Here is a 27,848-nt window from a genome sequence, read left to right as displayed (position 1 = left end):
GCTCTCTGATTTCTCATCTCCAGTGCTCGCTGGTTCATTCCGTTCCGGTGTCGCAACCTGCTCTGTTGTGCTCCGTGTTTGCAGCATCTTTCGGCCAATACATCTACAGTTGGTTCCCCGGCAGCCTTCTTGATTTACTGGCAGCAGCTGTCTCAGCCTCTTCATTTTTTTCCGGCGCCTCGCATGCAAGCACATACGCAGCAGATTTAACGTTTTTTTTGGTTCCTCTGAACTATGTCCGACATCACATCAGCGGAGGCCTCCTCCTCCAAAGCAACATCCTCATCAATTCTGGATGTGTCTTCTCCATATTTTCTCCATTCTGCTGATCACCCAGGTGCCATCCTTGTGTCCACTCTTCTCAATGGTGACAATTATCCTACCTAGAAGAGGGCTATGAAAATGGCCTTGAACGCCAAAAATAAATTTGGTTTTCTTAATGGTACTCTTCCCAAACCAACGTCCTCCTCAGCAGAAACTCAATTGTGGGAACGTTGCAGTGATATGGTCTTATCATGGATCCTTAACTCCATTGATCCATCCATTGTTCACAGTCTGATCTATCATGAATGTCCCCGTGATGTATGGCTAGATCTTGAAAATCATTTCTCTCAAAGCAACAATCCTCGTATTTTCAAGTTGAAGCGTGACATTGCAAATCTTACCCAAGGTTCCATGACCATCTCTGTGTATTTTACAACACTTAAAGGTTATTGGGATGAAATCGCCATGCTTGCCTCCACACCACAGTGCACTTGTGGTGTCTTAACCAAATTAATCTGAATGCAAGACACTGAGCGAGTTTTTCAGTTTTTGATGGGGTTACATGACTCATATGCGTCCATCCGCAGCCAAATTTTGGCCATGGATCCTTTACCTTTCGTCACTAAAGTCTATTCAATTTTGCATCAAGAGAAGCAGCGCCTTCTTCATATCTCTAGTGTTCCAACAGAATCTGCTGCCATGGCAGTTCCTCGTACTTTTTCTCATTCTTCTGATAGCAAGGGGCGAGGGCGTGGTCGTCCAAAATGTGACCATTGTGGTCGTGATGGTCATTGGAAAGCACAATGTTATAAGCTGCATGGTTTTCCCAACAAGAAGTCTCAGTCTCGTGGAAAACCCGACCAAAAAACTCTTTCTCCAATGGCTGCAAATAATGTCACAAGTCCTTCAACTTCTTTTGAGATTGCTGTCCCTAGTCTCACCAGCGAACAATACCGTCAGCTCTTGGATCTCTTATCACCCTCAAACACCAACTCTGCCAACTTTGCTGGTAACCTTGCATCTTGTCATTTTGCTTTTTTTTATAATACTGAATGGATTGTTGATTCAGGTGCCTCAGATCATATGACTTCCAATTTGTCTTCTCTTGACAATATTAAGCTCCTAAATCAACCATGCCCCATTAAGCTTCTTATGGTGACATTGTTTCTATAACTCATACCGGCACTATGCGTTTTTCTCCTAATCTCTCTCTTTCTAATGTTCTTTATGTACCTTCTTTTAAATTTAATTTATTGTCCATCCGCAAACTCACCACTGATCTCAATTGTGTTGCTATCTTTTTTCCTACTTTTTGTATTTTTCAGGACCTATCAACGAGGAGGCTGATTGGAACGGGTGAAGTACGGGATGAACTTTATCACTACAAACCTTTCTCCTCCTCCGTTTTCCACTCTCAGCGTGTTTTTAACACTACTCTTTGGCATCAACGGCTTGGTCACCCTTCTATTTCATGTATTCCGAAAACTTTAAATATTTCTTCTTCTCATTTGCTTTGTGATGTTTGTGCTAGAGCAAAGCACACTCGTTTACCTTTTTCTTTGACTACACATAAGAGCACATTTTGTTTTAATCGGATTTATCATGATATATGGGGTGGTTATCCTGCAGCTTCACTTTCTGGTGCACATTATTTTTTAACAATTGTGGATGACTACTCATGTGCTACATGGGTATATCTTATGCGCATGAAATCTGGTACTTTCACTTGCCTTAAGAATTTTTGCGCCATGGTTAGAAATCAATTCAATTGCACTGTTAAGCACGTGCACACTAATAATGGTAGAGAGTTTCTATTTACTCCACTTCAAACCTTTTTCTATGATCACGGCATTTTTCATGAACGCACATGTGTAGATACACCTCAACAGAATGGTGTTGCTGAGCGTAAACATCATCATCTTCTTAATGTGGCTCGGTGTTTACGTTTTCAAACTAATCTTCCCATCTCTTTTTAGGGTGAATGCATCCTCACTGCCACTTATTTAATTAACCGCACTCCTTCACCCAACCTCAATAATAAGTCCCCTTATAAACTTCTTTTTCAGAAACCGCCAACAAACACACACTTGCGGGTGTTTGGGTGCTTGTGCTATGCCCAAACTGCTCACCAACATCGCAATAAATTCTCTCCCCGTGCTCTTCGATGTGTTTTCTTGGGTTATCCTGCTCATCATAAGGCTTATTGTGTATACAATCTTGAAAACAAAAAAAATTTCTATCCCGTGATGTCACTTTTGAAGAAAATGTTTTTCCCTATCATCTCATATGTCCAACCCCTCCACCTTCTCCTGTCCTTCCTTTTCCTATTCCTGATATACACCCTTCCTAATCTTTACCTACCCAACCAACCACACCTAATCCTAGCCCCTCATCTCTCCCTCCTTCTCCCTTGGTCTCCTCACCGACACCCTCACCCTCACCCCCTTCCCCACCGCCCCCTCCACCCATTTCTTCGCGACCCAAACGAGCTGTCACACATCCCTCTTACTTGGATGATTATATCTGCCTTATTTTACCAAAGTCCTCCACAGCTTCACAAGTTTCAAGATACTCCTCAGGTACGGTTCATTGTCTCTCACTATTTTGACTTCTAATTCTAGAGTTCAATCCCAATATGACTTGGATTTGCCAATTTCACACAAGAAAGGCACGCAAACAACTACTTAGCAGTCATTCGTTGCTTATCCTATAGTTCATTTTGTTTAAAACAATCAGTTCTTCACCTTCTTAGTCCTATGTGTTCTTTTGCCTCGTCAATGTCATCTGTGTCTATCCCTTCCTCAAATATTGAAGCACTTGCCAACCTTGGGTGGAAGCATGCAAAGGATGTAGAAATGGATGCCTTGACCACTCAGGGTACATGGGATGTGGTGGATGTTCCTCCTGGTAAGAAGTTGGTTAGGTTATTGGGTTCTACCAAATATCTTCCTCGCAACTATTAAACGGTGATTGGCTTTCAATGAGTATAATAAAAGAAATGGTACTGCTTATTGTAAGACCTTCTATCTTGTTGCTAAACTAAATTCTACTCATGGATTGATCATTGGCCCTTATACCACTTGCATGTGAAGAATGCCTTCTTGTGTAGAGATTTGTAGAAAGAGGTATATATGGAGCAAAAGCAGGAGTTTTGTTACCCACACTAGAATTGATCAAATAAAGGATGCCATTTTATATTTAAAAATTTGTTTTAATGTGGGAGACAAGAAGAAATGTTCAAAAAATTTGCAAGAAGGTCTAGACAACTTAAACCCAACTTTCTAAGATAAAGCTGTTCATTTCAAATATCTATGCTAGGATGCCAATGATGCTTTGCTCTATAGTTTCTGACAAAATATCTCCTTTTTTCAAAAAGGCTTCTTCTTAAATTTGTTACTTAATAGCACAATACTGAAGTAGTTGTTCCCTTCATTAAACAAGGAAAATATGAAGGTCCAGAAAATTTGTTTCAATGTGGAGAACAAGTAGAAATATTCAAAAAATTATTGAGGTCTAGACAACTTCAAAACACAACCTTTCTAAAAAAAACCCTTGGACTCCAATGTACTTAAAAATGCATCATTTTATGATTTTTATTTTACTTAATTAACTCTTAATTTTCTTCCTAGCCAAAACAGTAGAACCATGAAGCCTAACTCAATTTATGCTGGTGCATGACATACTAACACAGGACTTCTATCTCATCTAGTTAACACATTGCCACAATGAAAATGTGAGGCCTCTATGGCTAATTACACTAGCAAGGGAAATTCGGTAAAAAGATTCAATGTAACAAAAAAATTCAACTTACTTGTATTTACTTCATCACCACCCAGGTGCACAAATCTATATTTGAAAATCTTGCTGAAATCTGAAACAAGGAAGGCCTCAAGGATTCTAGTTACTTCTTAGAGTGCCAAAATAGTGACAGAGCTGACCAAAATAAATAACACAAGAAAAAAACAAAACCCAGCAACAAATAATAACCTGAAAGAACTCCATCTATTACTTTAAAGGTAAATTCATTGCTGACATCAAGTGGTTCCCAACAATCTGTTGACGGCCACAGAGTAGGATAGCCAATCCCCCTAAAGATGAAAAATTGTTAGATTTTTGGAAAAATTTACAGCCAAGGCACAAATGACAGTTTCTTCTCCAGATTCTAGATATTGATTTTGTAAAGAAGAAACTTCCAAATAATGCCAGCAGTACAAAAGCTTCTTAATTGTTAAGTTGCCTAAAAAATTGTCAGGATGTGGATGATGCATTCCACATAGATATTGAAGTCTAAGACCACAACCTCAATATTAACGAAGACATTGAGAGTTTAATATTTCAGACATCTATAGATTCATCCATATAAATTTCAAAATATCCACATTGGTTTAGAAAATTTGAAAGCAGCAGCCGAAAATGGAAAGCAGAAGCTGCATAGCTAAAACTTATAAAGAACATTAGAATTATCTATCATTTTATCAGGAAGTATTATAAATAAAATGCAGAAAGAGAGAGTACCTAATATTCCAGATTCGAAAAAACCCACATTAATTAGGATATGAATATGAAGGAAATCAATTATTCTTACCTTTAAAATGTTAAATGAGCCATCCAGAAAAGAATAATTTATTTGAAGACAAGTTACATAAAAACAAATAATCTTTCTTTAGTTCTCTTGGAAAAGGCTTGAAAACGTAGTTGACCAAAGAAAATTCAGCATCTAGAGCAGGCAATTTAAAGTCTTCTGACTGGTTGCAGTTCTAACAGCTTATTATGAACTAACTTGGTTGACGATATCGAGGGTATACGAGTTTCGATATTGAGGGAATGGTGGTTTATTAGAATCTTAATCCTCCATGCTGAATACTCAAAAATTACTAAACACACCAGACAAAAATTATTGCGCTTGCAAATTATCATAGGGACACACTTTTAGTAATTGTAAATGATCAAAAAATAAACCTGCATCAATCTGGAATTGGATTACATCATAACAAACATCAGGCGGCAGAAACTAAAATCCTTAAGTAGCCACCAAAAAAGGGGCAAAGTTGAGGAGTAGAGTCTTAAATTTCAATTTCGACTAAAATTTCAAAGCTTCAAAAATATGGAAATTTTGATTTCAATTTCTAAAAAACAATGGAAATTAGTAGTAAAGATTGGAATTCTTTTGACTTCAGAAATGGGTTAATAGATATAGCAAAGAAAATTTTTGAAAAAACAGAATGGAATTTCTTTATTCCTTGAATAATTTTGTATAGACCAATATACAATATTTATAATATAATCGGAAGATCTAAATATGGAAATAATCTCCTAAACAAATCTCTTTCAATAATATACAATATATACTTTCCTAAATCACTCCAAGATATTCTATAATACTCAGAATTTCTACACTTCCCCTCAAGTTGGATCATAGATATTGATCATATTCAACTTTAAAAAAAAATCATCAAAGCTCTGTCGGGCTAACCCTTTAGTAAAGATGTCTGCAGTTTGTTCCTTGATAGGTACATAAGTCATACAGATGGTTCCTTCTTCAACCTTCTCTTTGATAAAATGTCGGTCCACTTCTATATGCTTAGTCCTGCCATGTTGAACTGGATTAAGAGAGATACCGATGGCTGCTTTGTTGTCACAATAGAGTTTGATAGGGAATTTCACCAAGATTTGTAAATCTTCCAAGAGTTTCCGTAACCATAGTCCTTCACATATCCCTTGTGCAACTACCCTGAATTCAGCTTCAGCACTGCTTCAAACCACTACATTTTGTTTTTTGCTCCTCCAAGTTACCAAATTTCCTCATACAAAGGTGCAATATCCGGTGGTAGACTTTCTATCTTCCGCTGATCCTGCCCAATCCGCATTTGTGAAAATTTCTACTTCCTTGCTTTCACATTTCTTGAAGAAGAGTCCTTTGCCTAGAGAACCCTTGAGGTACTTGAGGATCTTATACACGGGCATCTAGGTGAGTCTTTTTCGGTGAATGCGTGTGTTGGATCTGGTATGCGATAGGTAAATTAGTTTACCAACCAATCTCTGATACCTCTCCTTTTCAACTGGTATTCCAAAGTCTTCGACCCTTTTTATGGCTTCAATCAAGGTTTCACTAGGTTTGCATCCAAGCATGCCAGTTTCGGTTAGGAGATCAAGAACATACTTTCGCTAAGAGACACGGATACCCTTTTTTGTTCTAGCAACTTCCATTCCCAAGAAGTACCGCATTTGTACCAGGTCTTTAACTTCAAACTCAGCAACTAAGACTTTCTTTAATCTTTCCATCTCCAGTGTATCATCTCCAGTTAGGATTATATCATCAACATACACTATCATAATTGTTTTCTTACCACTTTCAGACTGTTGGAAGAACATAGTGTGATCTGATTGTCCTTGTCGATATCCCTGATTCTTTATCACTTTCGCAAATCTGTCGAACCATGCTTTGGGAGATTGCTTGAGTCCATACAAGGACTTCTTGAGTTTACATACTCTATTTTCTTCACCTTTCTTACTAAAACCTAGTGGTATGGTCATGTAGACTTCTTCTTCTAACTCGCCATTTAGAAATGCATTCTTAATGTTGAGTTGCTGTAGTGACCAATCTAAGTTAGCTGTCAGGGATAGGAGGACCCGAACTATGTTCAATTTTGCCACTAGTGCAAATGTCTCCATGTAGTCAATGTCATAGGTCTATGTAAACCCTTTTACAACGAGTCTAGCCTTATATCATTCAACTATCCCATCAACTCTATATTTCATTGTGAAGACCCATTTGCAGCTTACTGGCTTCTTTCCTCTCGGAAAATTCATAACGTCCCAAGTTCCATTTTTTTCCAGGGCCCACATTTCTTCCATGAGAGCTTCCCTCCATTCAAGAATTTCCAGGGCTTCCTAAATAATCTTTAGAATTTTTATCCTGTCAAGATTAGAGGTAAAAGCACGATACCTTGTAGACAGAATTTTGCAAAACATGTATTTTGACCAGGGATATAGAGTACATAGCCTAGTTTGTTTTCTGATTGCAATGGGTAAATTGATGTAATCAGGTGCAGACTTATCAGAAGGAAGCTTATGGCCATTTATTACCTGACCGGGACTTGGCATGGACTCACGGTTGCTCGAAACTATCATCGACTCCAACTCTTTTGGTGTCAGGTATAAGATTCTCCCTGTTCTTTGTTTTTGGCTTTCTTGAGTTAACAAGTATTTCCCTATTATTTTGTTTTTCTGCATCTCCCCTTGAGTTTAAGTGATGATTTGCACATGACAGGTCAAGAAATGATGCAATGGGAGACTCAGTAGATGGCACAGATTCATTAGTAAAGAAATCAATAGGAGGCTTAGTAGATGGCACAAATTCATCAGTAGAGAAATCAAAGAACTGATCTCCACTCCACTTCTCCCCCTGAAGAGAGGACTTTTGGAAATAAATAGTGGTTTCAAAGAACGTGACATCAAGGTTAACAAACATTCTTTTTGTGACAGGGTCATAACATTTGTAGCCTTTTTTAGTAGGAGAGTAACCAATAAAAACGCATTTAATGGCACGAGGTTTTAATTTATCCCAATTGTGAGCATGAACATGAACAAATGTAGTGCAGCCAAAGATTTTCAGAGAGGGATTGGAGTGGAGTTAAGAGTTGGGAAAATATTCCTGAAATTTGTGGAGAGGAGTGGCAAAAGAAAGAACTCGACTCGGCCTTCGATTAATGAGATGTGTAGCTGTTATGGCATCACCCTAAAAATATTTTTTCATATTTGTAGTGAACATCAATGCCCAAGCTACTTCAAGTATACGTCTATTTTTACATTCAGCGGGCCCATTTTGTTGAGGGGTATCCACACATGAACTTTGATGAACAATGCCATTTTCTTGAAGATAATGTCCCAAGATATAATTGAAATATTCCGTACCATTATCAATACGTGAAATTTGGATGTGAGTGTGGAATTGTGTTTGAATCATGGAGTGGAAACTGACGAAAACAAAACGGACTTCAGTTTTATCTTTCAACAAATAAACCCAACAAATGAGAGTATGATCATCAATAAAAGTAACAAACCATTTCATATAAGTGCAATTAAGAGAGCGTGAGGGCCCCCATAAATCACTGTGAATCATAGTAAATGGACGAGATGGTTTGTATATGGACTTTGGGAAGGAATTACGCCGGTGTTTTGCAAGCTCACAAATTTCACATTGAAAATTAGAAGACGTTTTATTTGAACAAATGGAAGGAAATAAACGTCTTAAATATTGAAAATTTGGATGACCCATCCTAAAATGCCATAACAAAATTTCACTATCTCTAGAAATAGATGCAGAATCAAAAATTGCAGTATTACATTGTTCACTCATATTTGCCTCCTCAAAGTAGTGAAGTCCCTCACATGCCTCAACACTGCCAATCGTCTTCCCCAAGGATAGGCCCTGGAAAACATAGTGAGATGAAACAAATTTAGCAGAGCAATTGGAATCTTTTGTCAACTGGCTAATGGATAACAAATTGCAAGACAGATTAGGGACATGTAGGACAGATTTAGGATTATAGAATTAGATATTCGAATACTTCCTTTGCCTGCAACAGATGAGAGTGATCCATCTGCAATTTTAACTTTCAAATTTCCAGCACATGGTGAATAGGATGAGAACAGATGATAAGAATCAGTCATATGATCAAAGGAAGACTAACCCGATGCGTGAATGGTAGAGAGCATTTTATAGAGTTGTTCCAATTGCTCTGGACTGAATGCTCCACTTGGAGTGGTATTGGTATTTTTCTCACCTTGTGATTTCTCAGCTGGATTATAAATAGCAACCTAATAGCCACAATTTTTTTTATTTTGTCTCAGCTTCCAATCTGCAGGCTTTCCATGTATTTCCCAGCAAGTGTCTTTTGAATGGCTTGGCTTGCAGCAATGCTCGCACGTCTCCCTTTATGTGTATTTTGGCCTGTACCCACAACATTTCGCAACATTAGGCCCGGTCCTTCATTATTTCTCGAGATTAGGGCTGATATTTCATTCACTGTGTGTCCGGTTGGTACCTTCATCATAACACTGCAATGGCTCTCTTCACGCCTTACCTCTGCGAAGACCTCTTGAGTCGAAGGAAGGGGGCGTCGGCCGAGGATCCTTCCTCGCACATCATCCAAGTCACGGTTGAGACCAGCCAAGAACTCGAAGACTCATTCATTCTCGAGTCTCTTCTTATAGCGAATACTGTCGCCAGGGCATTCCCACTCTTCATCAACGCTTAGGTCAAGCTCCTGCCAGAGAGTGGTCATCTCCATGAAGTAATCGATGACATCCCTCTCTCCTTGTTGTAGCTGCCACAGTCGAGTCTTGATCTCGAAGATCTGGGAGTAGCTTTTGACATTGGAGTACGCCTCACAAATAGCATCCCAGACATCCTTCATCGTTGGTAAGAACAGGTAAATCTTGCCGATTGAGGGCTTCATCTAATTTACGGGCCATGCAGTCACCATGGAATTCTAGGACTTCCATTTTTGCAAAGCTGCGACGTCGGTTGAGGTGGACTTCTTCCTTTCACCGGTAAGGTATCCTAACCTTCCTTTGCCTTCAATCACAAGCTTGATGGACTGAGCTCATTCACGAAAATTTTTTCCGTTCAATTTCTCCACTGAGAGTGGAAAGGCAGAGTTGTCTAGCCCATGCAAACCCATGATAGAGGTGGCTTCAGAGTAGCCGTCGAGAGTTTCAGAGGAGCTCGACCCTCTACTGTTGACGGCCCCGGTCTGCCATTGTTAGCTAAGGTTTAGAAACCATAGCTCTGATACCATGAAAAAACATAATGAAATTTCTTTATTCCTTGAATAATTTTGTACAGACCAATATACAATATTTATAATATAATCGGAATATCTAAATATGGAAATAATCTCCTAAACAAATCTCTTTCAATAATACATAATATATACTTCCCTAAATTACTCCAAGATATTCTATGATACTCGGAATTTCTACAATTTTAAAACTACTGTATGATAAATTAAATATGTCAAAGACCCCGCATACGCGGGAGCTCTGTGCACCGGGTTGCCATTTTATTTTATTTTTTACAGTTATGTTGTGTCTGAAGTGCAATAGATGCAATAAAATATCCTTATTAGACATATTCAGAGATATCAATGAAATTCATAAATAGGTAAATATTATCTATTATAGAAATAAAGATAAACAAGACATAAATGGTTAAATAAAATGTTGCTAATATCTAACTTTAATTTTTCATATAGTTTAAAATCCCTTGTAATACTATTGGTTTCAATCAAAAAATAAGAAAAACTAAGAGAGAAATTTCACTTTGCATTTAAATCTTACATTTGAATTTCAAGAAAAATCCATAGTTACAATTTCAACTAGTTTTACTAAAATTTTGAGGTTTCAACAAATTTCAGATGATTCATTGAAATTTCAACAAAATTTTTGCAAGATGAAATCTACTTCCATTTTGATTTTAAGGGTGATGGAAAGTATAAATTTCAACGGAAATTTCAATGATTTTGTGGATTAAGACCATGTAGGACAGAAAACCCTTCAAGATCATGTGTGGATGGATAGGACAAAATAAATAAATAAATAAAGCTACAGCAAGCTTTTATTTAACTGTCCGTACAGATGGTAAATGTATGGTATGGACATCATACACCTATTGGGTCTCAATTCCTCTTAATGGTTTCCCTACTTCCTCTGAGGTTTCTGCCTTTTTTTTTTCTAATGACAGAATAGAAGAACAAGAACACTGAGGAAACAAAAGCCTAATCAATTTGAAGGATTGGCACCCTAATACCATGTCAGGATTACTAAAGCAAGAGAAGATTTCCAACCTATTGGAACAAGAGAAAGTAACAAGAAAATAATGGGAAAATGGACAAAAATTAAAAAAACTTTAGAAGAAAAGGGAAAAATGAAGCAGAACTTAACTAGCATTCAAGTCACAACATTGCAAGCTAAATCCCATGTTTGCTCAAGCCTTTATGTAGGATTTTCTCCAAAACTAAACAAAGAAACACATTTTAGGAAACAATATTGTTCCAACTACATTACTAAGGCTTAGTTTGGCCCCTACCGTAGCTTTTTAAAAGGACCTTCCAAAAAGAAGCTAATGAAAAGGAGCTTATTATTGTTTTAAAAATGTCCACCCCCCCCCCCCCCCCCAAAAAAAAAATGAAAAAGGGGTTGTTAGAAACAAAATCCTAAATGTTCGGTAAAAAGGTTGTAAGGTACCTAAAAGGATTTAAAATAACTAAAATGGATTTGTATTTTTAAGAAATAAAACTAATGCTTTGATAGTTTTGTAATATTTGAAAAAAATTTAAGGACAACAATGGAACAAAATAATTTGTTTGAGAAAAAGCTAGCTTTTAGCTTTTAAAAGCTTCAAATCTGTAACTTTTAAAAGCTCCCCAAAAAAGCTAAAAGTTGGCTTTTAAAAGCTGGAAAAGCAGATTACCAAACATGTTACAACCAGCTTTTGCTTTTTAAAAAGGAGAATTTAAGGCAAAAAAGTAGGGTGGGGGGGGGGGGGACTCACCCTAAATCCAATAAACAAAATCTTGAATTAGGCGAATGTCTCGCCAAGAGTGAACCCCATCATTTCCCCCAGATGGGAAGAACTCCCCCCCTCCCCCCCCCAAAACTCACAAGTGAGGAAAGACTTCCACATCCAGGCAAGGCAATTCATCCTTGGTAATACATGTGAAATTGAAACTAGGGAGAATGGAGGTATCATCCATAACCTCCCTGCTAGATTCAACATGGTTGTTTTCTAAAATACTTTCAAAACAATGTGTAGAAGAGCGACAAAAGAAGGAAGAACAAGAACTACAACTGAGTGAGAAGTCCCCTCCAAACAGAGAAATATCTACATGCACTAAGGAGGCTTGATGATCTCTCAATGAGGAGTAAGTCCTGTGTGTAGAAAATATGACTAGTGCTTATATTAGATAATACCTTAAGTGCAAAGTTAGGGCCTAAATGACTGATAATGAGAGAAGGACAAGAAGCACAAACATGTGTCTTCATAGAATAATGCTTGGGTTAACATTGGGGTAACATTCACAATGGATGTGTACAATCACATAGTCACCCTCATTAACTTTGACGCACCAATAGTGAGCATCATCAGCTAGCTTATGTTAAGCAATATTCGTAGCAATCTTTCGCCTAACATCAGATGTAGGACACAAATATGTTGGACAAAAGCCTCACGTCAAAACAAATGGGCGGGCATTAGGTGGCAAGGGAATAAGGTCAACAAGTGGCAAGGAGAATAAGTATGGGCAATCTCAAAATCATTCTACCAATTCACTAATTATTATATGCAAGCATTGTAGGGGGTAACAAAAAATGTTCTAGGCTTATCCACTACTATGCACCTAAGTCACCAATAATGTGATCAACCACTTTAGTTCGGCGATCACTTTGATTATAGAAAGCAGCTGAATATTTTCGCTAGACACCACACAGTTTCCATAGGATCTTCTAGAAATAGCTAACAAACTTCACATCCTTATTAGAGACTACTGAAGTTGGCAAACCAAGGAGCCTGACAATGCCACGAGAGAAGAGCTTGGCTATAAGTGGCATTACTCACAGAATGAAATGGGCAAATTTGTTTTTATACCTTTAACCACCAAATAAACAAAATCATGGCCTCAAATAGTTCTGGGGAACCCTTGAATGAAGTCCATGGTAATATCCTTCTACGGTATGTGGAAGTGGAAGTGGAAGTGGAAGTGGAAGTGGAAGTGAGAGTGGAAGTGGAACTAGTGTATATATACCTCTTAGCATTGGCTAACTGGCAGGTACGAAGTTGAGACACAATCCTAACAACATATTTCTTTGAGGAGGGCCAATAAAACCTATCATTATCCTTATCCAAAGTGAAATGGCCAACAAGGCCGCTAACTGCATCTCCCAAACCAAAACAATCATGAAGGGAGGTGCGATGATTTTGAAGAGTCTAGTTTCCTATAAACAAATAACCATCCTTAGCCACAAAAGACACTATCATCTACAAGCTCACCTTCATTAGTATCTACAACCTGATCCTCATAATCGAGCATGTCATCAGTCTATACTTTGCAATACTCCCTCCAGGGATAGATTGAGGAATGATAGGTCTACGGCCCTAAATTGAGGGAAGGATTTGGAATGGCAAACTGAGATTACAACCTACAAGGGATCTGAGGTACTTTTTTATGGCAATATCTTTCTGAAAAGCTACTTTAAAGACTAGTGAACACAATTGGACCTCTTTCCTAAAAACCTCCTTAAGACGACTCATGAACCTAGTGGTTTTGTGATGTGCAACCTCAAAAATATGCAATAGCTCCTCAAACTGCTCAATATAACTTGCCATGATGGAGGTTTGTCAATCGTTCAAAATTCATTAATCATTTGTTTCTTATAGACAAGATGGAAATACTTCTCTTTCAACCATTGTCTCATCACTTCCCAATGGGTAATAGAAGGATCATCCAACCACGGGAGAGTTTGTTGAACAGTTTGCCAATACTCCCTAGCTGGTCCTACAAGTTTCATCTTCGCAAACTGAACTTTTTCCTCCTCACCTCATATATGACAGCACTCGAAGTAATCCTCCATCACTTCATATAAGAAGGAATTTGGATCTAATTTCTCATCATAGGCATGCACATGTACCCTGACCCTCTTAGTCTCCATAGCCCTCTCAATCATGCCTAGGGGAATGTTAGGTAAGCCCAAGGTTAGGTCAGTACTTTAAATTGTTATACTCATCCAAACTACCCTCCTCAAACCAAGGCTCTAGGTTTATTTGTGTCTGGAGGGGCTGAATTGGTCTACTAGGTTGTCTTGAGGTTTGACTCATCTTGCTAGGGAGGAATGGCTTGGGCTGATCCTACTGAATATGGGGGTTCATTAGGGTGCTAACTGATTGTTCTAAGCCATCAACTATAAGTGTTTACCTGACAACTTCATGACTTGTCCAAATTGTTCACTGAGATGCCCAAATTTTCGATCTGTAGCGTCTCAACGAGTGCCAAACTGGATAGAAAAGATTGGATATCAAATTGGTGCAAGTTCAGTGGGGATAGTTTCAATGTTTTTTTTTGGAGGCCATAGATCATGCAATATGGTACAAATGATGCCAAGGAAGACTAAACTTGACTGCAAGTGATCTGAATCCTAAAATTATTACAACTCATACACAACAAGCTATTGAACATAATGCACATGATTTGGGATGGTCCTTCATAATATGACAAGAAGGTAGTGTTTATGAACAAAGATTGAAGCAATGAATGAACCAAAAAGATCCATATGAAAAAGGGCAGGGTTTTTTTAAAATGGTAACAAGAAACTTGGAATTGTGTAAATGACTAATTTTCTGGATCATGTAAACATTAATCAAGATAATGGGAGAATTTTGGTTACCATACCGAAGACTCCAAGCAGTAAGCACAAATTGCAATGAATCTCAATCTCTCAGCATAGCTCTGCAATTTCTCAAATCCTCAGAAAACAGCCCACAAAATGCAGTAAATAGGTCAAGAAGGGGTGCTGCCAAAACTGAATTCATCCTCCAAAATATGAACCAGTCTTAATCAATAAATATTCATCAAACAGCTTCAAAATCTCAGGAAAAACCCAAATCTCGTGGCCTAGAGTCAAATTCTAGTGATTCTGGAAAATGAACAGAACTCTGTCAGTTTCTTACACGTGTTGCAGGCTCATGGGACATGTGCACCACCAGCAAGGGTCCTCCGGCAATGGACTCCCAGTTGGAAGAAGATCGAGGGGTGATTGGTCAATGGTGGTTTGTCGAGAAAACACTGGAAGATGAGGGATGTTAAAGGGAGGTTAGCAGGATTAGTTTCAGGTAGCGCATGGGGTCACTCCTCATCAGATAAAGGAAAAATATTAGGGGAAAGCCTCATCACAAGCTTCTTGCTTGAGCCCCCTATTTTTTTGTTCTAACACACTTATCTTTGTTTAATATTAAAATTTAGGGGAGAGCCTCTCACGGTGGTCTGTTACTGATGGTAAAGGTTTCATAAAATGATACCGGGAAAAGGATTACAAAATTTAAGGGCATAAATGTAATTTTCTGAAAGAGCTATGACAAAACTGTGCTCTGCATGGTGATTGTAGTTTGCACTGATACCAAATTGATGTAGAACAGGAATAGAAAATCAGAAGCAGAGAGAGAGAGAGAGAGAGAGAGAGAGAGAGAATTAAGGGAGATAGACAAAATGAAGAAAAGAAAAGGAGGAGAAGAAAAAAGAAGAAGAGACTATGACAATGAGAAAAGAAAAGAGGCAGCTTTATATGTTATTCCAACAATGTAAACCTCCTGTTGTCCAGATTTATTTTCGTGTGAAAGATTAAATGGTCATGGAATCAATAACATTGTAGGGCTCTACGATTGTTTTCTGAGTTCACGATATACTCAATTCGGGACTATTCTAACATATCACTAAGATTGTTTTAGAGAGACATTTAAGCTAATGTATCTATAATCAAGTTACGCTGAAGCAAACTAAATATATCAGGAAATAGCTGAGGAGTATTAAACCCAATGTTGGGTATATCATATAGCAGGAAAAAGATTTAGAGCATAGGACTGCAGCAGCACATGAAAAGAACTCCAAAACCTACCTACGGTCATGAAGATTTCAAAGAACAATAACCACTAAAGCTGAATATATAAAAATGAATCACAACAATCTACTGCATTGGAATTTGGCAAGATGAGAAGCTCAAAACCTACCTACAGTCATCTTAGCCCACAAAAGGAGAAAAACAAAAAAGAAAACAATTACAAACTCCAGAAAAAAAAAATCAATGCAAAAATCCAGTGCATGGGAATTAGAAAGGGATCGTAACTACCATGAGAGAGCATGTCCTGGAACATCAATTTCAGCCAACACATTTATCCCTCGTTTTTTAGCATAACTGGAAAATCAATACACATTAGAGAAAAAAAAAATGCAGAAATTCAGTATTTAATGCTAACCACCAAGGCATATAACAATAACACTTGCCTCACAATTTCAGCAGCATCAGCCATTGTGTACCGCTCTGTAACAGAATAAGCACCATCCCAAAGTTTTGGATATGAGGGGATCTCCAGAGGGAAAGACTGTGAATCTACAATGTGCCAGTGCAGCACATTCTGTGCCAAAGCATGTTAGAAATGATTACAGATATCATTTTTTATTGTATATCGCAAGTATTGAACCACCAAAAATGTTACCTATGTTAGCAAAAGGTGTTCAACTTGAAAATTGTTAACAATTTAAAATTGATAATGATCATTTTCTCCCATATATGATGACATATTAACTTATGGAGATTGTAGCAGAAAGGAAGCAATCAAGAATGCTTTTATCCCAATACCCCCCAATAGCATACATTACAACTAAACTTATATACCAATCGACTACCCAAATTAAAATAAATGAATGGACCACCTACATATAATCTGTATAACAAACAATATTACAAATTAACTCTACTATCACTTTACCTAAAAGCTTAAGTTGTTAGGTTGTCAACCAATAATGCATATCAAGCTTTAACACTCCACCCCACATGCAGCCTGACAGCATGTGGAGAGAAAAACACACAATAGATAACACCCATTACAGGGAATACAATAATTTTTTTAAACACAACACAATAAAAGTGGGAATGAGACTAGAACCCAGGATAACCTGCTCTGGAACTATGTTAGATTACCACTTAAACCATGAACATCATATCCTGCTTTTATGGATCTATAAATAGATATGGATTGTTCTTAGGTTTTATGAACACTATATACGCCTTAAAATTAGTCTTCTAATGCACTAGACCTAAAAGCAATGTTTTAGAAGGCAAAGGAGTAAAGCGGGGCGTTTTAACCCTTAAGAGACAAGGCGTAAGCCTTAAGGTGTTGGGGTGTAAGCCTATTGATCAATTTATTTTTAGATAAAAGTATGTAAATAAATTATACATTTTTTAAAAAATTTAAAAAAATTAAGAAATCAAAAATATAATGAAAAAATAAATACATTGCAAACTACTCCTTGGCCTGTTAACTTGAATTCACATAAATCATGACAATAGATAGCTATACTATTACGAAGTTCAAATTATTTTCATGATTTAAGATACAACTCTAAATTATTTTGGAAAGGTTGAGGTTCAAGAGTTCTAGAAACTAACTCAAATTATGACATTCCTTTTATATAAACATGTTAAAATTTTCTAACGAATTCTAACTTGAGAATCACACCCAAAATGCATAAGGCTCGACCAAAAAGACACAAAAGGCATGCCTTTTGTACAAATGCATAAGCCTCAACTGCATTAACCTTTTTGGAATCTGGTATTTAAGATTGAACTTCAAGGCATTAGTCATGCTTTGCCTTGAGGTGAGCCTGGATTCAGCCTTCTAAAACATTAGCTAAAAGCTTAGGCTGTTAGGTTTTGGGCCAACAATGTATATTAAGCTTTAACAAACTCCATTATTTTCCTTCTTGTTAACATGCTCTGCATCATTGCCCCACATTAGAGAAAATTCAGCATCACCTTTTCTTGGAACTGCAACAATTATCCAGCTTTTTGAACGTGCATACATTAAATCAGAAATAAATTGAATATTTAATTAAAAAATACAGATATTAGGGTTAGAGAAGGAGAGGGAGAGTGGGGAAGAAAAAAAAGAGGGGAGAGAGAAAGAAAGTGGTAGGCAGTCTTGGATAACTGACACACCTCCAGGTCATCTGTGCTTATATATTGCTAATAATCATAAGATATGAAGGGCAAAATAGCCCCATGCCCTGCCTAATAACTAAAATGATATATTGCCCTCCAATGGAGCCTAGGTGCAACGGTAGAGCTGTTGCACAGACCCCGCATCCACAGGAGCGTGGTGCACTAGGCTGCCCTATATATTCCCTTCTAACACTCCCCCTCAAGTTGCAAGCTACATGTGTATAAGTATCACCTAACCCAGCTTCTCAGTTCTTAAAACAATTAGAAAAGGCAAATTTATTAAATAAGCCTTCCTGAAACTCCTAGCTGATCCATATATTTCGAAAATGGAATCCTCACAACCTTCTTCAACACAGTACCCCAAACAATCTTACAATTGCTTTGCCCTTAGATGAAGTTCTTGGTTGCTATCAATAAAAATGGCAACTTTATCAAAAAACACATCTGTGGGCTTCATCATTAAGAAACTCATCTGTGGCATAAAATCCTTCAACCCCACAAGCTTGCTAATAGTGAAAGCCATGGCTCGGTATCCTGCTTCAGCACTGGATCTCACCATGGTAGTTTGTTGCTTTGTTATGCCAGGCAACAGTATTAAGACCATAAATGTACATTATCCAGCAGTAAACCTTAGATCCACAATCTCAGATTTTCCATTACATTTATATATCAAACCTCCACCAGGAAAGCTTTTAAGATGCCAGAGAAACATACAAACATAATCCCACTATGGCTGCTCAAGGTTCTCCATAAACTGACCCATCACCCCCATGTCATATTAGGTCTAGTGACATTAAAGTAGATCAACTTTCCAACCAATTGCCTATATCAAAGTTACTCTTCAAAATTTGGTCCAACATCCCTAGAGAACTTCACATTGGAAAGTATAAGAGTATCAACAGTTTAGCTCCCAACAAACAAGTCTCATTTAGCAACTGCAAGGTATGGCGCGTAAATTGGGAAATGCTTCCTTTTCCACTTCTTTCTTTCCTCTCTTTTTGTTTGAGTTCTAAGCAAAATAGAGCCGTATCTTTCTTTGTTGAAGAAGTGAACAATCCTTTGGTTTCCTTGAATCTCCATTTTAGGAGACCTCTTAACGATTGTCTTCTTTGTTTTCTTTATTGAATGGGAGTAACCTTTCTTCAAGGAGGGATGTTCTTTCTTGGTCTTTGGATCAGTTGGGAGTGTATTCTTGCAAATCTTTTTTTTTGAATTCTTGATCTGTTCCAGTTCTTCATTTTCAATCTATCCTATTATTTGGAAGGCCAAGGCTCCCTCAAAAATTAAGACTTTAACTTGGTTGGTTCTGCTTAAATAAAAAAATATTAATAACGTATTGCAAATCAGGAGAACTTTGAAGGCTCTCTCCAGATGAATGTGTGCTCTGTTTCAGGAAATCTAGGACAGCTTCTCATCATCTCCTGGACTGTGACTTTGCTTGGAGGATTTGGACAAGCTTTTTGGTATTATGAGAGAGAGCTGGGTATGTTCTTCTCCAGTGGAAGACCTGTTAGTCAGTTCTTTCACAGCCTTTGGATGAAGAAAGGATAGGGCAGCTTTATGGAAGTGTGGCATATTTGCAGTTTTATGGGAGAGATGGCTGGAGCATAATGCATAGATGATCTCTGAGAAAAAAAATTAAATTGAGTGCTGGTTTTTGCCTCACTGTGGTGCGTGTGTTTTGGATTTTTCAGTGATATTAGTTTCCAAGAGTCAAAAAGAGAATGGAGGAACATGCTGGCTTGTTGATCTTTTCTCTGTTTGACATTTTTAGTTGTTTTTTTCTGGTTTGTTCCAGAACTTTTTTGGTAGATGCCTAATTCTCCCTCTTGTGAATTATTTTCTTATTAATGAAATTTTCTTTTGTTATTGAATAAAAAAAAATACAAGGTACTCTTTCTTACACTATACAATCTCAATGCCAAGAAAGCAACGCAAAGTACCCAAGTCCCTAATTTGAAATTTTGCTTGAAGCAAATGCTTGACCATGTGCAATCCCACCTCAGTCACTACTAATGATGATGATATGAACATAACCCCCTAATATTAGCAGGCTTATCTCTTTTTTGCAAACAAAGAGCAACAAAGTAGCACTAGATAAAACTAAATACAAAGCTCACCATATTAAATTAGTCATACAAGGCTCAAGGAGACTATTTGTGAAAACAGAATGGAATTTCTATATTTCTTGAATAATTTTGTACAGACCAATTTACAATATTTATAATACAATCGAAAGAACTAAATACGGAAATATCTCCTAAATAAATCTCTCTCAATAATATACAATATATACTTCCCTAAATTACTCCAAGATATTCGAAGATACTCGGAACTTCTACACTGCCACTGAAGTTGGATCATAGATATTGATCATATCCACTTTGCAAATGAAATCATCAAAGCTCTGGCGGCTAGCCCTATAGTAAAGATGTCTTCAGTTTGTTCCTTGGTAGGTACATAAGTCATACAGATGGTTTCTTCTTCAACCTTCTCTTTGATAAAATGTCGGTCCACTTCTACATTCTTAGTCCTGTCATGCTCAACTGGATTGAGAGAGATACTGATGGCTGCTTTATTGTCACAATAGAGTTTGATAGGGAATTTCACCACGATTTGTGATTCTTCCAATAGTTTTCGTAACCATGGTCCTTCACATATCCCTTGTGCAACTACCCTAAATTCAGCTTCAGCACTGCTTCGAGCCACTACATTCTATTTTTTGCTCCTCCAAGTTACCAAATTTCCCCATACAAGGGTGCAATATCTGGTGGTAGACCTTCTATCTTCCGTTGATCTTGCCCAATCCGCATCTGTGAAAATTTCTACTTCCTTGCTTTCACATTTCTTGAAGAAGAGTCCTTTGCCTGGAGGACCCTTGAGGTACCTAAGGATCTTATACACAGCATCTAGGTGAGTCTCTTTTGGTGAATGCATGTGTTGACTTACCACACTTACCGCAAATGCAATGTCGGGTCTAGTATGCGATAGGTAAATTAGTTCACCAACCAATCTCTGATACCTCTCCTTTTCAACTGGTATTCCGCAGTCTTCGACCCTTTTATGGCTTCAATCAGGTTTTCACTAGGTTTGCATCCAAGCATGCCAATTTCGGTTAGGAGATCAAGGATATACTTTCGCTGAGAGACACTGATACCCTTTTTTGATCTAGCAACTTCCATTCCCAAGAAGTACCGCATTTGTCCCAGGTCTTTAACTTCAAACTCAACGGCTAGGACTTTCTTTAATCTTTCCCTCTCCAGTGTATCATCTCCAGTTAGGATTATATCACCAACATACACTATCAAAATTTTTTTCTTACTACTTTCAGACTGTTGGCAAAACATATTGTGATTGATTGCCCTTGTTGATATCCTTGGTTCTTTATCACTTTCGCAAATCTGTCGAACCATGCTCTGGGAGATTGCTTGAGTCCATACAAGGACTTCTTGAGTTTACATACTCTATTTTTTTCACCTTTCTTACTAAAACCTAGAGGTATTGTCATGTAGACTTCTTCTTCTAACTCGCCATTTAAAAATGCATTCTTAATGCCGAGTTGCTATAATGGCCAATCTAAGCTAGCTGCCAAGGACAGGAGGACTCGAACTGTATTCAATTTTGTCACTGGTGCAAATGTTTCTGTGTAGTCAATGCCATAGGTCTGTGTAAACCTTTTTGCAACGAGTCTGGCTTTATATCGTTCAACTATCCCACCAGCTCTATATTTCACTTTGAAGACCCATTTACAACCAACTGGCTTCTTCCCTCTTGGAAAATTCATAACGTCCCAAGTTCCATTCTTTTCTAGAGCCCACATTTCTTCCATGATAGCTTCCCTCCATTTAGGAATTTCCACGCCTTCTTGGATATTCTTTGAAATTTTTATTCTGTCAAGGTTAGAAGTAAAAGCACAATATTCTATACACAAGCTTTTATTAGACATGTATTTTGACCAAGCATATTGAGTACATGACTTGGTTTGTTTTCTGACTGCAATGGGTAAATTGATGTCATCAAGTACAGGCTTATCAGAAGGGAGCTCATGACCATCTATTACCTGATCAAGATTGGGCATGGACTCATGGTTGCTCGGAGCTATCACTGGTTCCAACTCTCTTGGTGCCTCAGGTATAAGATTCTCCCTGTTCTTTGTATTTCGCTTTCTTGAGTAAACAAGTATTTCTGTGTTATTTTGTTTTTCTACATCTCCCCCTGAGGTTAAGTGATCTTTTGTACATGACAGGTCAGGAAATGGTGCAATGGTAGACTAAGGAAATGATGCAATGGTAGACTCAATGTATGGCACAGATTCATCAATAGAGAAATCAAAGAACCGATCTTCACTCCATTTCTCCCCTTAAAGAGAGGGCTTTGGGAAGTAAGGAGTGGTTTCAAAGAACGTGACATCACGGCTAACAAACAATTTTTTTGTGACAGGATCATAACATTTGTAGCCTTTCTGAGTAGGAGAGTAACCAATAAAAAGGCACTTAATGGCACGAGGTTCCAATTTATCTCGAATGTGAGCTTGAACGTGAACAATCGCAGTACATCCAAAGATTTTCAGAGAGAGATTGGAGTGGAGCCGAGTGTTGGGAAACCATTCCTGGAGTTTCTGGAGAGGAGTGGCAAAAGAAAGAACTCGACTAGGCATTTGATTAATGAGATGTGTAGCTATTAAAATGGCATCGCCCCAAAAGTATTTTTTCATATTTGTAAGGAACATCAATGCCCGAGCTACTTCAAGAATATGCCTATTTTTACGTTCAGCAACCCCATTTTTTTAAGAGGTATCCACACAGGAACTTTGATGAACAATTCCATTTTCTTGAAGATAATGTCCCAAGATATCATTGAAATATTCCGTACCATTATCAGTACGTAAAATTTGAATGTGAGTTTGGAATTTTGTTTGAATCATGGAGAGGAAACTGGCGAAAATACAACGAATTTTAGTTTTATCTTTCAACAAGTAAACCCAACAAATACGGTTATGATCATCAATAAAAGTAACAAACCATCTCATGTGAGTGCGATTAAAAGAGCATGAGAGCCCCCATGAATCACTGTGAATCATAGTATAGGGTCTGGATTGTTTGTGTGTGGATTTTAGAAAGGAATTACGTACGCTAGTGTTTTGCAAGTTCACAAATCTCACACTAAAATTCAAAAGACGTTTTATTTGAAAAAATGGAAGGAAATAAACGTCTTAGTTATTGAAAATTTGGATGACCCACCCTAAAATGCCATAACAAAATTTCACTATCCTTAGAAACAAATGCAGAATCACAAATAGTAGTTTTACATTGTTCACTCACATTAGCCTCCTCAAAGTAGTAGAGTCTCTTATACTCCTTAGCACTGCCAATCGTCTTCCCCGATGATAGGTCCTGAAAAACACAATGAGAGGGAAGAAATTTAGCAGAACAATTGGAGCTTTTAGTTAACTGGCTAAGGGATAGTAAGTTGCAGGATAAATTAGGAACATGAAGAACAAACTCTAGTGTGATGGAGTCAGAGAGCCGGATATTCCCTTTGCCTGTGACAGACAAGAGTGATCCATCTGCAAATTTAACTTCCAAAATTCCAGCACAGGGTGAATATGATGAGAAAAGATGATAGGCATTAGTCATGTGGTCAGAAGCCCCAAAATCAATAATCCAAGGAGTTTTGGATTTAGAGGTTATATTCAAGGCTTGCAAAAAATTACCTCTTTGGGCTAAAGAACCCAAAGAAATATTTATGGAAGACGAAGCTCTATAATAACTAAACGAGGCCTGCTCCGCCAACTATCTGAACATTTTCTCATCAATCCCAATCTCTGTGTTGGAACCAAAAACATCAAGGTCTTGCTCCAGTCTTTCCTCTTCTTTTTCAATTGCCTCTGCTTCCAACTTTGCCATGAAACCAGGTTTGGGACCCTATGGCTGCCTCTTCGTGCTGATAACCTCACCCCTTGCCTTTGCCTCGGCTTTCAATTGGTCATTCTTCAACTTCCTAAGTCTGAAGTCCTCTGTGCACCTTGAAGGCGACACGTGTTCGACTCTAACATGGATCCTTTTTCTGATTATTCTATTACCAACCTACTTGTTGACTTCAACGCCAATAGCACGCTTGGTGACATTCCAAACACGGCCGGTGCTACCATGGTAGAATTTCTGTGGCATTCCCTTGTGCACAGCGCCATTAACCTTGATATCGACAGAGTCCCCGATTTTGTAGGTCCTAAGGTACGTTGTGAGCGCGATGTAACCCTTCTTCTTGAAGGGCCAAGAGAACATATCTCTCATCCTCAACCTCACTTCGTGACCCGCCAACATCTTCCCTCCCTCACTCTCTTCCTCTTTCTCTTTCTGAAAATTGAAGAGTGATGGAGAGCTCAGCGTAAAGCTCCAAATACACCTATTCAACATCTTCTTGAGCTTCTGGTGCTTGAGTCTCCGGTACTCCTTGAAGCTCAAACCCTTCAACTCCTTGTCCGAATCCAAATAGTCACCATGCCTACCCCTGAAATTGCGATCGAGATACGCACGACTCTTGTTCCTGCGATGGTCGCCATCGCTGAACCTTCTCTAGGGCTTGCTTTGAAATCTGGATGGTCGTAGGAGTCCGAACGGCGACGGCGGCGATCTAAATCCTAGTGATGGGCTCTATAGCCATTGATGGGACTACAGTTACGACTGCATTTGGAATAGTCGTCTGATCCCGACAAGTAACGGCGGTTATCTTGGCCATTATGGTGGCATCTGGTAGAAGGCGACAAGGGCCTTGGTGATGAAGAGAAATCCATGGAGTTCTCAAACCTTGTGGAACTCTGTTGGAGGACCTCGTGAGATTCAGAGGTCATCGAACCTCTACTTTGGCTGGCGATTTCTGCCATTGATAGCTAGGTCTAATCTCCTAGCTCTAATACCATGAAAACAGAATGGAATTTCTGTATTTCTTGAATAATTTTATACAGACCAATTTACAATATTTATAATACAATTGGAAGATCTAAATATGGAAATAATCTCCTAAACAAATCTCTCTCAATAACATACAATATATACTTCCCTAAATTACTCCAAGATATTCGAAGATACTCGAGATTTCTACAATTTGAGAACACAAATGGACTAATGCAAGCTACGTACCTAACCATTCTTTCTTATAACAACATACCCCAAAAGTAGCTCCATGTACACCTCTTCTTACAAATCTCCATGCTAGAAGACATTCTTCAAATCCAAATGGCACAAGGGCCAATCAAAATTATCTATCAACATAATCAGCACATGAATGAAGTGAGTCTCAAAATAATCAATACTATATAATTAGGCAAACTCCTTGGCAACCAGCCAAGCCTTAAATCTCTTAATAGAACCACTAAGATGATATTTGACAAAGTAAACTCAATGACACATAACCAACTTCTTACTGAAAAAACATCCACAGAGTCTTGCATCCCTTGAGTAGTCTAGGCATCCATTTCTAAACCCATTACATGCTTCCAAGCAGGATTAGCAAGCACTTCAAGAAGTGATCAAAGACTAGGAACAAAGGAAATAGACAAGGTACGAGCGCAGAGTAATAAAAAATGAAAAATTGATGCATAATGAGCAAATAGGATATATATATATAAGCAACTATTAATGGTAATTTGGTCATTTGGCATCATTAGTATGTGTTAGAGTAACATTAGTAAGTGTGAGTTAGTAAAGGTATTATGGTCATTGGTATTGTGCTTGAAATATATTATAAATAGAGGGAGAGATCTATCATTGATGTCAAGTCTTCCATTTTACCATGGTATCAAAGCAAGATCAAACGTAAACCCTAAGCCCAAACAAAAACCAAACCCTACACCAAATCCTAAACCTCAAACCTGCTGCTGTATAAGGATAACCTGCACCATCAAAGACCAGAAGCAAAGTCCAGGACTTGCCAGAAAATACTGTAGTCACCGAAAAAATCCTGGGTGCTGCTGTCCTTTCAAAAACTCAAAGAAACGCCTCATATTTTGCTAAAATAACTCCAGGAGCAGCCACACGCCAGCCAGAAGCTAGCAGCTGCAACTCCACATGCCAGCTCATGATATATTTTTAGCAATATTTCAGCCCCCATTTTTTCCAGAATGTTCTAAATACCTCCATACATCATAATATCAAGTTGTTTGTCATGTATTTTGTTTAAAATTGTTCACTCAGAGCACAATGTTAATGATCGTTTGGCACTGCTAGATCTGTGTGCCGGTTTCTTGGGGCTGTGTAAGTTTTCTTTTGGAGCTGTGGATGCCTTACACTGGTTTAGCTGTGACCCATACATGGTGGGTCACCTTGTTCATAGTTGCTCCAATTTTTCTGGTGCTGTGTGTTGGTTTCTTGGGGCTGTGTCTAAGTTTCTTGGTGCCGTTGCAGCCTTGTGCTGATTTATTTGTGACTCGTTCATGGTGGGTCACCTTGTTCGCTGTTGTTACAACTGTTCCAGCAATTAATCTTGTTATCATTGGTTGAAGTTTGTGAGTGTTGGGATGGAGTTTGCAAATCCCAAAAGTATGGTTCCCTCATTAGTCGCTCGTTTGAGTAAACTGTGTACTGTGACTATATTAGAGGAGGAGTTTCAAGGTTTCTACATTATCAATCGTCTCAACAAGCATCTTATCACATTGCATCTTTTGACCAAAAAGATAATCCAACAGTCTGTATGTCATCTAGTATCTCTTCTACTAGTCCTTATGTTATCGATCTGCTGCCATTGACCACATCGACCATATGACAGGTGCAACCAACTTCTTTTTGCGCTCTAGTATCCTAAAAATTTACCTCAAGTTGCCCTTGCTAATAGGTCCACTACAACAGTTAAGCGGATAGGAACTGTAAATCCTACTCCCTCCATTTCTCTTTATTCTATCTTATACATTCTTAAATCCCCTTTCAATCTCATATCAATTAGTAAGCTTACAAAGTCACTAAATTGATCTATAGCCTTGTTTCCTGATTCTTTGGTTATTCAATATCTGAAGATAAGGAAGACAATTGGAAAGGACATGAGGCTCAAGGGATATACTACTTTGAGTCACTCTCTCCTCCCATTGCCTACACAACCGTCGTTACACCACTTCAAATCCATTGTCACCTAAGCCATCTACTTGGACAAGTTGAAACAACTAGTTCCTACTTTGAGTTCGTGTTTAATCATAAGTGTGAGTCTTGTCAATTGGGAAAACATCATCATATTCCCTTTGCTTGCCGGGTCAACCAACGTGTAGTTAGTCCTTTCAAGCTAGTCCATTTCGATGTTTGGGGTCCTAGTGTCATATCGAAGTTGGGGTATCAGTACTTTGCTGCATTTGTTGATGACTACTTAGGATGACTTTGCTATATTAATAAAAGATTATTATGAGTTGTTAAATATCTTTTGTGCCTTCTGTTCTCAAAAAAAGTGATGTAGGACCAGTAAGGGTGGCCTAGTCCTACGGTTCAACCCTCATAAGCACATACACTCAAAACACTTTAAATTAAGAATTCAATTATCCAAACATAAACACCATAAATCAAAAGACATTTCACATGTTGAATTTTTAAATGGTGTATGATGCTGTCTAAAAAATAAGTCCCAAGAATTCTTTCACAAAGGAATCAAGTTAAATGCGGAAAAGATGATATTTCAATATTTCAAGAATGAAAGTTCTATGTTTAGCACAACAATATTCCACACTTGATTTAGACTAGCAAGCAATAATATTGAAAGTTTAAGGATTTAGATATGCTATTCAAGTTTGGAATTTCATAATTTCAAGCAAAGGGTTTATCAAATATGAAATTGCAGAA

General features: G+C 38.0%; 1 protein-coding gene across 2 annotated transcripts in view; it reads right to left on the bottom strand.

Moving 5' to 3' along the window:
- LOC131153094 (beta-hexosaminidase 3) overlaps positions 1-27,848 on the bottom strand; it is an 84,812-nt gene that overhangs the window by 38,247 nt on the left and 18,717 nt on the right. For both annotated transcript variants that reach the window (XM_058105138.1, XM_058105139.1), the window contains 4 exons: positions 16,317-16,447; positions 16,162-16,227; positions 4,252-4,352; positions 4,076-4,135 (listed from right to left, as the gene is read on the bottom strand). In XM_058105138.1, coding sequence (XP_057961121.1) covers positions 4,076-4,135; positions 4,252-4,352; positions 16,162-16,227; positions 16,317-16,447 — 358 coding nt within the window. The remainder of the gene's footprint in view (positions 1-4,075; positions 4,136-4,251; positions 4,353-16,161; positions 16,228-16,316; positions 16,448-27,848) is intronic.

The sequence above is a fragment of the Malania oleifera genome, chromosome 4, assembly GCF_029873635.1.
Source record: "Malania oleifera isolate guangnan ecotype guangnan chromosome 4, ASM2987363v1, whole genome shotgun sequence".
NCBI lineage: Eukaryota > Viridiplantae > Streptophyta > Magnoliopsida > Santalales > Ximeniaceae > Malania > Malania oleifera.
The sequence above is the reverse complement of the archived record's forward strand: the minus strand, read 5'-3'. Positions and strand labels throughout refer to the sequence as shown.